Source organism: Anneissia japonica, unplaced genomic scaffold (assembly GCF_011630105.1).
Source record: "Anneissia japonica isolate Jap-2015-1 unplaced genomic scaffold, ASM1163010v1 scaffold287722_len911783_cov160, whole genome shotgun sequence".
Classification (NCBI taxonomy): Eukaryota; Metazoa; Echinodermata; class Crinoidea; order Comatulida; family Comatulidae; genus Anneissia; species Anneissia japonica.
The window spans coordinates 101,129-115,381 of NW_022711579.1; the positions used below are offsets into that span (position 1 = coordinate 101,129).

A 14,253-nucleotide genomic window follows, 5' to 3' on the forward strand; every position below is an offset into this window, starting at 1 on the left:
TTTTCATACAACTAATTAATAACTTTCGTTGATAAACTGTTTGGTACGATATAAAAGAGTGGCGAAGAGTGAGGTTCCGGGGGACAAACATACTCTGTGACAGTAACAGAATACTACTGTAATGGACCATGGCCTAAGGGCCAGCTAACCTGCCTAGGCTTAAGACTAGGTTAAACTAGGCTTAGCTTAACTAACCTTCAATTAAATAAAATTCTATTTTATTATCTATTTGATGTGTGTGTGTGTGGAAGGGGGTGGGGCAGGGGTTGTGTGTGTATATATATTATATATCATAATTTTTTTTAGATATCTAAGTCTCTGGGAAGGATAATGATAATTATATAGAACAATGAAGGCATATCTACATACCAGTGGTCTGTCCTTTTGCTCCTGACGTCAGTGGTACTGTCGTCACTTTGGCCGTTGTTGATTCTGTGTAAAATAAATAATAATACTTTAACACAGTCAATATTAATGAAACAATTAAAGGTAATACAATATGCCCTATATTATTACCTGAGGTTACATTTCTGATATTGAATGGAAGGATTCTTTATATTTTCGTGACAATCAGGAGTAGAGTATGGATGTGGAGACCATTAAAGAACAACGCTACTCATTTTTATTTTTTATTTTTTTGTTTATTATTATGTTGTTGTTGAGTGATTCGAGGTTATTAAAATTAGGCGCTATATAAATATTTATTATTATAATTATTATTAATATTATTATTATTATTATTATTATTGTTAATATTATTATTATTATTATTATTATTATATTACGGTTTTATATTATATTATTATTATTATTATTATTATTAATATTATTATTATTATTATTGTTAATAATATTATTATTATTATTATTATATTACGGTTTTATATTATATTATTATTATTATTATTATTATTATTATTATTATGTGTATGGCTGGCTGGGTTGTGTGTATTTGCATGAATGTGTGTTGTTGTACTGATGTATTCAATGAAATTGTTAGTAATCATATCTACCTACCTGTTGTCTGTCTTTCTTCGTATGATGTTGTTGTAGTAAGTCTTGACACTGTTGCAAATAAATGTAAACGTAAGCCTAATCAGTGTTAGCCACGTTAGAAGAGCTGTGTTCGTGTTAACCACGTTATAAGAGCTGTGCTCGTGTTAGCCACGTTGAAGAGCTGAGTTGTTTATGAATGACCGATGGTGATAGACAGAATCGATTATCGCAATTTGTAAAAATGATCTATTGTTAGCCACGTCATAAGAGCTGTGTTCGTGTTAGCCACGTTGAAGAGCTGAGTTCGTGTTAGCCACGTTGAAGAGCTGAGTTGTTTATGAATGACAAGTTAATGGTAACATTATATTGTTATTATTATGGATATTATTATATAATTGGAGATCGTTGTTCAGTATATTATGGTAATGTGCACAACTAGTTAATTATGTGATACAAAGTGTTAAGGTTATAAATTGCAAAAGTTAGATGGACTTATTGTTAAGGTGATGTGTTGTGGTTAATAGAGTTTAACCCGCGTTTAATTCTGTGTCGTAACTTATTGCCGAGGTCCTGTCTCTGTTTTGGAATTCTGGGAGAACTTGTGACACAAACCCACTCTCTAAAGAACAGTAACAATACTACTGTAATGGGCCATGGCCTACAACCGGCCAGCTAACCTGCCTCGGCTTAAGAAGGTTGGCAAATAAGACAAACTAGGCTTATCTTTACCTTCAATTAAATAAAATTCTATTTTATTATCTATTTGATGTGTGTGTGTATGTGTGTGTGTGTGTGTGGAAGGGGGTGGGGGAGGGGTTGTGTGATATATATAGGCCCTATTATATATCATAATTTTTTTTAGATATCTAAGTCTCTGGGAAGGATAATGATAATTATATAGAACAATGTAGGCACTGTCTCTTATACACATCTAGATGTGTATAAGAGACAGTTACTATTATTATTGTTATTATTGTTATAACACTTTCGTTGATAAACGTTTGGTACAAATATAAAACAGTGGTGGATATAGTGAGGTTTAGGGGACAAACCCATTCTGTAAAGAACAGTAACAGAACTACTGTAATGGGTCATGGCCTACAAAGGGCCAGCCTGCCTAGGATTAAGAAGGTTGGCATATAAGACAAACTAGGCTTCGCTTAACTAACCTGCAATTAAATAAAATTATATTTTATTATCTATTTGATGTGTGTGTGTGTGTGGAGGGGTGGGGGCTGGGGTTGTGTGTATATCATAATTTCTTTTAGATATCTAAGTCTCTGGGAAGGATAATGATAATTATATAGAACAATGTAGGCATATCTACATACCAGTGGTCTGTCCTTTTGCTCCTGACGTCAGTGGTACTGTCGTCACTTTGGCCGTTGTTGATTCTGTGTAAAATAAATAATAATACTTCAACACAGTCAATATTAATGAAACAATTAAAGGTAATACAAAATGCCCTATATTATTACCTCTGAGGTTACATTTCTGATATTAAATGGAAGGATCCTTTATATTTTCGTGACAATCAGGAGTAGAGTATGGATGTGGAGACCATTAAAGAACAACGCTACTCATTTTTATTTTTTATTTTTTTGTTTATTATTATGTTGTTGTTGAGCGACTCGAGGTTGTCAAAATTAGGCGCTATATAAATATTTATTATTATTATTATTGTTATTATTAATATTATTATTATTATTAATATTATTATTATTATTATTATTATTATTGTTAATATTATTATTATTATTATTATTATTTTTATATTACGGTTTTATATTATATTATTATTATTATTATTATTATTATTATTATTATTATGTGTATGGCTGGCTGGGTTGTGTGTATTTGCATGCATGTGTGTTGTTGTACTGATGTATTCAATGAAATTGTTAGTAATCATATCTACCTACCTGTTGTCTGTCTTTCTTCGTATGATGTTGTTGTAGTAAGTCTTGACACTGTTGCAAATGAATGTAAACGTAAGCCTAATCAGAGTTTCAGCGTAGCAGCATTGCAAACAGATGTAACGAAATTGGTAAATCATTCAATTATTTTATTCTATTATTTATAATACCGAGTCGCACATTCTTTTGGCGACAGTAGGTTTCCTGCCTTTGCGACTCACGGGCTGTAATGCCAAATGAATAAATAAATAAAAAGTAAAATATATAATGATACAAAGCTCTATCAAATAATTCACCAATTTGTCTACATATCTTTACACAGGTGCTACGCAGCATTTCATAATAATTATTGTTAATGCAATTATTACAATTACTATTATTATTATATTTTGGTGATCTGTTTTGTGGTTTAAAATGCCTTATATAATTACATATCATAGTGCTCTCTGATACTTGCTGTGTATTTAGAACTAGTGCGGTTCTAATACGCAAGTGCAAATGGATATGGACAATCAGTTTCTTCTAATTGGATTGTAATTCGCAATGAATCTCCAATGGCTGGTTGTTTAAGGTATCTGTATAGGCATAAAAAGGTTCCGGGAATGAATCCCAGCTTCAGCAGTTTCTATTTTTATCACTCGTAGATTTCTCTTGATTTTACTCAAGACGGTTTAAATTATCATTCTTTTTTGGCATTATTTAAAAAGAACGTATCCTTTAGAAGGTCCCGTTTTGTCGTTTAAAATGCTAGTTGAAGGTGTGATCATATTAATCTCTTATATTTGCAGTATATTGAGAACTAGCAGCTTCACTACGTTATGATGTACAAAAGAGTGTAAAAAAATCAGCATCCAATTGGATTCGAATTGTCAAAGAAACCTTAGTACCACAGCTTTTATAAGTCGTTAATTTAATCTAAGAAAATGACTCAGTGGCGTCACGCTCGGGAGCTGACGGGGGCGGAGCGCCAGGGCCCCGAGGCACGAGGGGCCCCGACATTGTAATTAAAAAAATAATATAAACTATCATACCATAGTTTCATTCGATGGGGCTCCGACAGTTTTAAACAATAAAAGCTGGGTTCTGATGTTTGACATTGTTCCTGATTCTGTAATCGATCTGATTTGCATTGTATATACGTTATGAAAACATGTTTTGTTTCTCACTAAAATATTCTCTTTATTATTTAAACCTACATAGGCCTACTGGTAGTTCTGGAAGTTGGCCTATGTAATCTATGTTGGTTTTGTCATAAAATTGTCTAAAATATTTCATCAGTCATGGACCATTCTATTTTCTCTCTTAACTCAGTTAACAGTTCATAAATGACATAAGCTCTGAGCACGAAACCCTCTCAGACCCCCAAAAGGGAACTTCACCCCCGGGACTCTGTCCGGGGGTCCTATGCGTCCATTTCCCTCTGCGCCTGTTTGCTCGCTCCGCTCAAAAACTTAATGCTCTTCGCTCACTTTTAGGGTGCCTAATGAGAGTCAGCGCCAGGGCCCCATAAACTCTGTGACGCCACTGAAATGACTTCAGTCCTCGCAAGCCTTCAGGCATTTTTAGAATCACGGCTCAGCTTTTATGTTTCAACAGCGCTTTCGAAACTTGGCAATACTTGCTTAAAGCTTGGAGGAATTAGTTTCTTAAAGCATATTATTAACGGGATCTAACAATGTTATTACAGGATGGTGTTAACTACTTACATATCTCAGCCAATGGACTGGCTTTTCCAGAAACTAATACACCTTCAACTTCAGTAACAACTTTTACTGTGAAACTATATTCTGTGTTATAGTTCATCTGTGACCACAATATGTTCATTTCTGTTCCCATTGTAATATTTAGAACAACTAAATCGCTGGCATCATTAGTTGGCCAATATTCAAGTTGGTAACTATGGACAGTACCACGGCCATAATCATTGTCCAGACTCCAAGTTGACCAACGGATGTTGACATTATTTGCAAATGCTACGACCAGGGGAGCATCACTCAGTGCCGGGAGAACTATATTGAGAAAATATATTTTAAAAAAAACATAGGCTTATGTAAATAATAGGGGAAAAATATCAAACAGGAATTGTTCCCGACAATTGTCACTGCCAAGGCGAGTGTCATTTCCAATAAACGGCTTTAAAAAAAATTGATTGACTTCTTCGACTGTTTTACCTTGCTGGCAGCCTGCCCCAGCCCATCCTTCTTCACAAACATTACCATTAGGGCAACTTCCATTATTTCGATCACAATTCAACGAGATCTGACAATGACATATTTTGGTGCATTGTGGGCCATAATATCCAACAGGGCATTCAACGTTTGGATCCCTTTCTGGCATAAAGATAAAAGCATAATATAAGGATATAAACAAATTAAAAACACAAAATGAAACAGAAAACCTTAACTAGTACCCAACTAATCCCTAAGCAACCAATGAAATTTGCCACCCAAAATCAACAATTATCCTTCAAATTCCAATTTTCGGAAAACATATATATTAGAGTTAAATTAAAACACTCATGATACCCATCAATATCTCGTTTATTATCAAAATTATAACACACAATTTAAGTTCAAGTTAAAGTTCAAGTTTATAGTCAACAAATTTAATGAAATTTGTTTTCCAAGGTTCACAATTAAAACAGTGGCATACTAAAATACTATAAAAATGGATACGATATAAAAAAACAAAGTTAGGCCTATACGTAAAATGATGTAAAGCAGTATAAATATAAAAACAGAAACATTACAAAATTAATTGCGCTGTGATCAAATAGAGACATAAAAATACAGTATTATTATTGCACACGGAGAAATGATTTGTTATGATGCTCATTCTTCTGAATTGATAAAATAATTCGTCTGGATTTACTGATTATGGTTAAACAGAGGATGGGACTTGTCATTAATTATACATTTTAGGTTTTTTCTCTATAGCCTAATCACAGATATCAGAAATAGACGGAACGTCTGCGCCTATTACCTTCTTAGACAAATCCTCTGTAATTGCATTATTTTTAGGTAAACTATTCAGCCATACAATACAGCAAAAGCTTACTATAGACTGTATCAAAGACTGGTGAAATTGAAACAATGCATCTTTTACCAATCTTTAAATTTTCTTAAAAAGTACATACGTTGGTTTGATAAAAAGTTTCGCGGTGTTGTCATTTCATGACAGTTTTTCGTATATCCATACACCTAAGTATTTATGTTCAATATAATTTACTTAGCCCAATTAATAATAATAATAAAAATAATAATAATAATAATAATAATAATAATAATAATAATAATAATAATAATAATAATAATAATAATGATAATAGTGACAGTAAATATAGCTGTATTATTATATTTTTGCAGTATACTGAATATGGATAAATTGATGCTTGACATAACTTAATTTTTTGTATGTTTATCATTAAGCCATTTATGTTTTTTTATGTTTATCTATTTTAATTCTAAATGTGTGGTATGTCTATACTTCATAGTATATTGTTTCGTGAAACTCATTGTAATTACTTATTTGCTTGTTTAGTATTTTAATACAAATGTGCGGTAGTTTAGTATTTTAATACAAATGTGCGGCAGTTTTACTTTCTTTGTGTTGATTTTAAAAAACAAATCTGAGTAAAATAAGCATATGACGATACTATGGTTTGTTGTTGCTATTAATTTAGATGTATTGTTGTTGTTTTTGTTTTTGATGTTGTTGCTGTTAATAATGTTAATTATATCCATGGACCGGTCTCAATTTAAGAACAATATTGACGATGCAAACGAGCAGACAAAAAAGAAGGCAAGACACAATGTAGAATTCAAAAAAATATCTTTATAAAAATGAACTGAAATATAAAAATTATAACATTGATACGCAGTGGGCATTTTGTAAAAATGTAAATTAGTGTCACAAACAAACATTATGCATTGTGAAATTATACATCCTAACAATGTGAACGAGAAAAACACCCCCCCCCCCATTGGAAGAACCTGGCTACGGGCCTGTAGACTGTCCTTGGTTAAATCCAAATGAGCCGTCTGGGGATATAAAGATATTTTGTTAGCACAAGCGAGAAGTGAAAGGTGTTACTAAAGCGCGCCCCTGTATGTCTGGGTGTTCTTCTAGGTCGAGGGTTTGTATAAGATGAAATAAAACTAGATTTTAACTCGTCACTGAGGACGAGTTGGGTGATCCGCTTGTCAGGCAAAAGATATTTTACAGTGCTTAAAAGCATGACTTATGGAAAAATAAAATGACTTATGGAAAAATAGCGTAGCCAGGATTGTCAAACTGTGCAGTTCAATATCAAGTCTGCCGCCCTCTCTCGAGTCTCAAAAAATTTAAGAAAGATAGAGGTGGGTGTGAGGTCAGAAAAACATTTATTTTTACCATGAAAACGTCATCAAAGTGAAAAATAAATGACACATTACCCTACACCAACAAAACAAAACAGGGGGTTTCAGCAAGGACTGTACATTATTGCCATTTCCACTAATAACGCACGTCGCATGAATGGCGCGGTTGGTTAAGCATGTGTTCTAAAGAACATAAGGTCGTGGGGTCGAATGGCGCATGATATTCAATACTTTTTTTTTACAATTTTAAGAAGCTATTCTTGTTCAATTTTATGTACCTTAGTTTTTAATTCCAAAGAATGTTTTTTTTTTGTAAAAATAAACATTCAATTTATTTATTCAAAAAATCTTATTAGCTCTTCGAAAAAAACCCAAATACGATAACTTGCGCCTGTACCGTATTTAAGCGTGGAGGAACGCACGGACCATGAGAGCGGTCGCTCTTGTTTTGTATTCAGATGGCAATATGATGACGTCACAACGTCTGATCAGCTATAACGATCTATAAAATCATATTTACAACTCATGTGTTCTCAGAATATGTAATAAAAATTGGGGGTCACCTTTCATCCTAAAGAGCTGTAATTGATTTAAAATAGGCATGATTTTGAGCATTAACAAAATCTTAACGCACACGTACGCGCACGTTATAATGCACACACGGAAAATTAAGGTACATGATATTTATCCTTGACCTGAAGTTTAATGCCCATTGAATATGATTAGAAATGTCAATTGGTTATGATGATATGGGGTCATCAAAGTCATAAAAAACATTTATTTTGACCATGATTACTTCATCAAATGTAAAAAAAAGTCACATTTATGAAAGAAAATTGCCTTAGCTATAACATACTCAAAGTTGGGAGACGATCGAATAAAGATAAGTGAGATAGGCTTAAATGAGTATTTTAACAAATGACGCCATAGATAAAAATATATATTTTTTTTAAATTTCAGATGGCAATGCGATAACGTTACAATGTCCAATCAGCCATTTTGATCTATAAAAATAATCATATGTACAACTCATGTGCTTTAAAAATAAGTAATAAAAATTGGAGGTCACCTTTCACCCTAAGGAGCTATAACTGATTGAAAATAGGCATGATTTTGTCAGTGTTTGTCGACAAAAACGCGCATGACTTAAGGATTCATATCTTTGATGCGCTCGTACGGCATTGCTATTGACCCTAAGATGACTGAAAAAGAATGGAAATTTGTGAAAACAGTGTCAGAAACCCAAAACATGTAAAAATATGAAATTTCTAGCTTCCGTACATGCTACACGTGTAAAAATGCGCGCGCGGTGCGGAAATCTGAAAAATGTTGAAATGCTCAAAATGGCCTGAAACGTGCTCTAATTTAGTCAAAAAGTGATATTGAACATTTTAAAATCTTGACGCACGCGTACGCGTATTACGTGCGTGCATAAAATTCAGGTACATGACATTTAACTTCGACCTGAAGTTTATGCTCTCTAAATATTTCGAAATGGCAATTAGTTAGGATGATAGGCCCCTATGATAATGTAAAAACGCAAAATTTCGCATAAATGACGTCACGCATGACTGAGCACATTGACAACTTTATTGTGATTAATTTTGGCCAAGCAAAATGTTCGTTGAAGCGCGCATGTACGTAGCTCATCCAAATTTTGAGATATCGTGCTAACAAGAAATGGGGAGAAAGAAAGAATTTTTAAAAATGGAGAAAATGAAAAAGATCTATGACAATGAGGTAATCCGCTCGTGAAGCGGATCACCAATGAAAAAGATCTCTGACAATAACAAGAGGTGATCTGTTTTGTGAAGCGGATCACCAATAAATTGAAAGTTCCTTTAATCGACTTTGCATACATATCATTATCAGGATTATTGATTCATGTTGTTTCAAAATAACGTATTTACAAACCTAGACAACGGGTGCCGGTGTAACCAGAATGACAAGTGACATTTGTGTTGCAACCCTCTGAAGGCTGACATTCATTAGCGTCACAGTGACAATCAAGAAGGCATCCGGGTCCATACTTGCCTGTTGTTCCAGTGTCACATACTAATTTACATGAATGAGAATATATTGTACTGAGCAAATCTGTAGGCCTTATTACATACTTTGATTGGTTTATTTTTTTAAATAAAAATGAATATATATTGGTGCTTCTATAAACATTAAACCAATGTTTCTGCATTTTTTTTAGATTGTTAGACCAAAATGTACATAATAATAATTTATAAACATTTTTGATAAATTGAAAATGTACATTAAAAAAAGATGAAATAAATGCTGCAAACACTACCGCTTTCGCAATAAAGGTCACCATAACCGGACATGCAGGAACAACCGAAAGGGTCAGGTGGACAAAACAGTACTCCTGGACATCCTGGATTCGTTGAGCTGCAGATTATAGTGCAATCGCGTCCCAATTTATTATTGCCACACGCTATAAAAAAAATTAAGAGCATTAAAAGTTAAGATAATTTCATTCTTGTTAGACGAAAATGTACATAATAATAGTTTATAAACATTTTTGACAAATTTAAAATGTCACGTTTGGGGGTGTCGATTCTATGAACTAGGTCTGCTCCTCAAACATGACTCTAAAGAAAGTATCCCGGAGTGTCTTAAAGATTTTTGCCCTACACGCACTAAAGGAGGTATATATCTTACTATCACAGGTTCTGGGTCCAACCCAAATAAGAATATCAGATGGGGTACATGGATTCAACCCAGTAAAATACCTAATGATCGAGACGTTATTAGAAAATGATAATCTACGCACTAAAATATTCTTTGAAAGTAACTTCAACCACACACATATTTATTTTTAAAGACCGTCTATACAAGCAAACTAAAGGAGGAGCTATAGGAAACTGCCTGGCTGCCGATGTAGGATACATTATTCATGGTCTGGTGGGATAAACAGTTTAGGCTTCAGCTATACAGTACAAGGAACACATCACATGCTTAATGTGTACCAGGTATGTTGATGATATAAACTTCGTTGTGAGAGATAATAATACTTGCAATATAGAGATAGACCGGGAAACAGATACAACTAGAGATACTATGTTCAATAGAACATGACCCCAGTCATTTTTTAAGAGATAACCACTGTGACCTTTACGCTCAACCTGTGTGAACACCTCATGCTTGGTAGGAGTCTGTCTAATGCAATTGGTCCAATCATTACTCACTAGAAATCATAATGAAAACTTTTCCTCTATTTGCGACAAATGCTCATTCAGGTAAATTTGACCTACTTCTTATGCACGAACGCACTAACCGCAAAAAACTCGAAATTCGTAGCTGCTATTGGCCTTAAGCGTGTGATGTCATTTATAGGAAGGGTAAAACAGTTCTGAATACAAAATTGTGAAGAAAAAATGATTAATGGTTATTTAAGCAACCAGCATGGGGCTTACATGGTAAAAGAAAGCTTAATTTATAAGCTACAATTGACCATTCACTCCGAAGTTTAGCGACCTGTCGTTGCAGAGTTATGGTAAAAAGAAGCAGGAAGTATACCAAAAAACACTCTAATTTTAAACTTTTTCCTATGCAAAAGCATAAGAGATAGTCAATTTTGAAAGAAAAATGATCACTCAACTTTGCATTAATTGTAAAAATATATAGATGATTATAAAGCTTAAAATATCTAGTTTCATAATCCGATCGCCCCAGATTGCCAACTGAAACAATTCAAATTATATAATCGATTTTGTGAGAAAAGGGGGTCCGGTTTTGACTCATTTACTGTGTTAAAGTGTGCAGTGAACCGTTCAGTGAGCAGATGTCCACAAGTTTTCATTATGATTTGATAATTTTCACTATAGTGACCCTTGTAACTTTTGACCTATAGGTGAAGAGTAGTTTTTCATGTTTAGAAGGTCCTAAGAATCATTCCTGGTAAATTCCAGCTCAACTGGAGTTTTTTTAAAATTTGACCCCGATGACCCCTTTGTTACCCTGATCCCAGATTGGGGTGTAGGAGGTGTCGCCGGTTCTTAATGACGAAATTTGATTGAATTTCGTCCAATGGTTTGCCATTAGTAGCATTTTGAAATGTTACTAGAGAGAACAAAAAATAACCCTTTAATGACCTTTGACCGTAAATCTCTGAACACCATAGAGACCCTACCTTATGCCAATACATATGTGCCCAGGACAAGACTGTGCTATGTTATTTTTTGACAGAAGTCTTTTATTTATTTTTTTGAAAGTGTTTTACCCTAATGACCCCTGTGTGACCTTTGACCCCAAGCAGTGAACACCCCATGTATGAGAGGTGTCACCGATTATACTGACCAGGTTTGGTTGAAATCGGCACAACCGTTTGGCACTAGTAGCGTTTTTAAATGTTGCCAGAAAAAAGATAAAAATTACCCCTTAATGGCCTTTGACCCTTATCCCTGAACACCCTACAGACCCTGCCTAATGCTAATGTATAAATGTATATGTTGCAAAGGACACGACTGTGCTACTTTATTTGTGAGACAAGTAGTCTTTCATACGATTTTTGGTTTTTTTACCCTAATTCCCCTTATTTGACCTTTGACCCCGGAATTGTGAACAACACATAAATGGGAGGTGGCACCAGTCCTACTGACCAAGTTTTTAATTAAATCAGTCCAGTAGTTTGCCACTAGTAGCCTTTTTAAATGTTGCCAGAAAGAAAGAAAGAAGAAACTGCTCGGAAACAGAACCCAGTCAGCATGCTGCTGACTTGGTAAAGAAAGAAAGAAGAAATTGCTCGGAAACAAAACCCAGTCAGCATGCTGCTGACTGGGTAATGAATGCTACCTTTACATGTCTGAATTTCAAGTGATTTTACACATTTCTGAAAATCAAGTATTGTGGCTAAACCACTTGACTAAATATAGCAAAACTATATATTTCTGTAAAGTGTATTAGTTTCTCTAAATGATAAAAAAAATAAAAAATTCAAAATTTTATTAATTAATTAATTAAAAATTGCGGGAAAAAACAAAAATTTCAAAGAGATTGTAAAAATTCACAACAAATAATTTATTTTTCTAATGAAAGCACCAATAATATTTAGCAAACATGGGTAGAGAATTATATAATAAACAGTTTATTTAAAAAATAATTAAATTTTATAAAGAAATACTAATTTTATGATTAAAAAAAACGTACTTGAATGAACTATCCACATCAGAAAATGAACTATCCCCATCATACCCAGGTGCTTGGCTAGGCCCAGGCTCATCATCATCAAAATGGGACCTCCCACTGTCTTCATCAGGCTCACTCACCTTATTCAAGTCATCATCAGAAAGATCTGAACCTCCTTCTGAACTACTATCAATATTTGACATTTATTCTAATATTCGCACTACTTCATCTGGATCAGTAATAAGAGCGTGTCTCAATTCCATCGTTATTTGACAAAAAAATTGATATCAAAATACGTCTTGTAAATCACTCTATAAACACTTGAAAATAAACCAAACTGCAAACCACACTATTATCATGTGCCTGGCCCTCTACAGTGTTTATAATGAGGGAATTCCCCCAATGACTCACACATATACTTCTAATCGAAGAGCACCCTCAAACACACACCGGTGGCCTAAAAAACTTGGCTACCGGCATTTAAAGGTTTTAAAGAAATAGCGAACTCTATACGTCCCAGCATCAAGGTCACAGTTGACCACCCTCAACTACATAATAACCAAACGTTTACCCATCCTCGACCTTAACGTATGGATACAGGTTGTTAATAAAAACGGAAGACCTACACATCAAATTTTACATGCACATTACTCTAAACTCATCGCTAGTAAGCTACAAATTAACAGAAACTCAGCTTTACCAATGAAAACGAAACTTCAAATACTAGTAGCGGACCTCATCCGTGTTATGAAAAACAACTCTGAGTACATTGGGACGGAAGAAAGAAACCAACACATACAATAATTTATTGACAGAATGCAATATAGCGGATACAGCTGTACTGAAAGAAAACAAGTCCACGTTAGAGCAATTAATAAATTTAAAACGATGTTAGAAGAAGAAGATAGAGAAGGAACAACCCCCTTTATAGATCGAAAAAATGGAAAATGAATGAAGGAATTAATAAGAGAATGAAACGTGAAACATGGTTCGAAAAAGGAGGAAGTGAAGCCGTGATGTTCATCGATGCGACCCCTGGGAGCGACCTCGAGAAAAAAAAGTGAATATAATACTTAAAACATGCGACCTAAAGTTAAAGTCATCGAGAGAGCATGGCACTAGCATTTGAAAGGAGCTTATGCATTTGAACCCCTTCAAGTCCAAACTATGTGCAGATAAATCGTGTACGATATGTAAAAGTGGTATGAAAGTAAATTGTAAGGAACGAGAAGTGGTTTACGAAATAAGATGCGGAGAATGCAGTGGAAATGAAGCAGGGACATACATGGAAAAACATCTAGTAGAAGCATAGGAGAAAGGGTAAATGAACACTATAATAAGTACGGTATGTAAACAAAGAGAAAACTTCGGTGTTTTATCAGCACATGGAAGAGGAGCACGGAGGAGAAATGAAGGAGTTAACGGTCAAAATCCTTAGTAAACATGCAGAAAACCCGATGATGCGACAAGTGACGGAGGCTGAGAGAATTAAAATACATAATCCCGGCCTCAATAAGAAAGAAGAGTGGGGGAACGTGCAGCTCCCCCGCAGTAGTATACACTCCCACTCCTATTATTATTGTGGGCGTTTTCTTTATATGTTGACGTTTTTCGTCTATACATTTTATCGAATTCTATCATAGCCTATAATATAAAGGAACAGTGGTATGATGTCATGAGTCACTTACCATACTCATGAATAACCACTACTCCATATAGCGTTAGGTAACATGTTATGCGGAAACGGAGACGAACCATTGGTTCAGACGACGATCAGACTACGCCTGAAGAGGGTCCAGACGGACCGAAAATTTGCGTCATATGCAGTAAGTGTTAAATGTATATAT

The 14,253-nt window shown here is 34.3% G+C and overlaps 1 protein-coding gene across 1 annotated transcript in view; it reads right to left on the bottom strand.

Annotated features, from left to right (window-relative positions):
• The window catches only part of LOC117107540 (tenascin-like), a 67,047-nt gene that overhangs the window by 24,696 nt on the left and 28,098 nt on the right, over positions 1-14,253 (bottom strand). Inside the window, exons 7-14 of the mRNA XM_033249243.1 lie at positions 9,570-9,713; positions 9,185-9,325; positions 5,084-5,242; positions 4,619-4,921; positions 2,919-2,966; positions 2,328-2,390; positions 1,018-1,065; positions 370-432 (exon numbers count right to left, since the gene is read on the bottom strand). Coding sequence (XP_033105134.1) covers positions 370-432; positions 1,018-1,065; positions 2,328-2,390; positions 2,919-2,966; positions 4,619-4,921; positions 5,084-5,242; positions 9,185-9,325; positions 9,570-9,713 — 969 coding nt within the window. The remainder of the gene's footprint in view (positions 1-369; positions 433-1,017; positions 1,066-2,327; positions 2,391-2,918; positions 2,967-4,618; positions 4,922-5,083; positions 5,243-9,184; positions 9,326-9,569; positions 9,714-14,253) is intronic.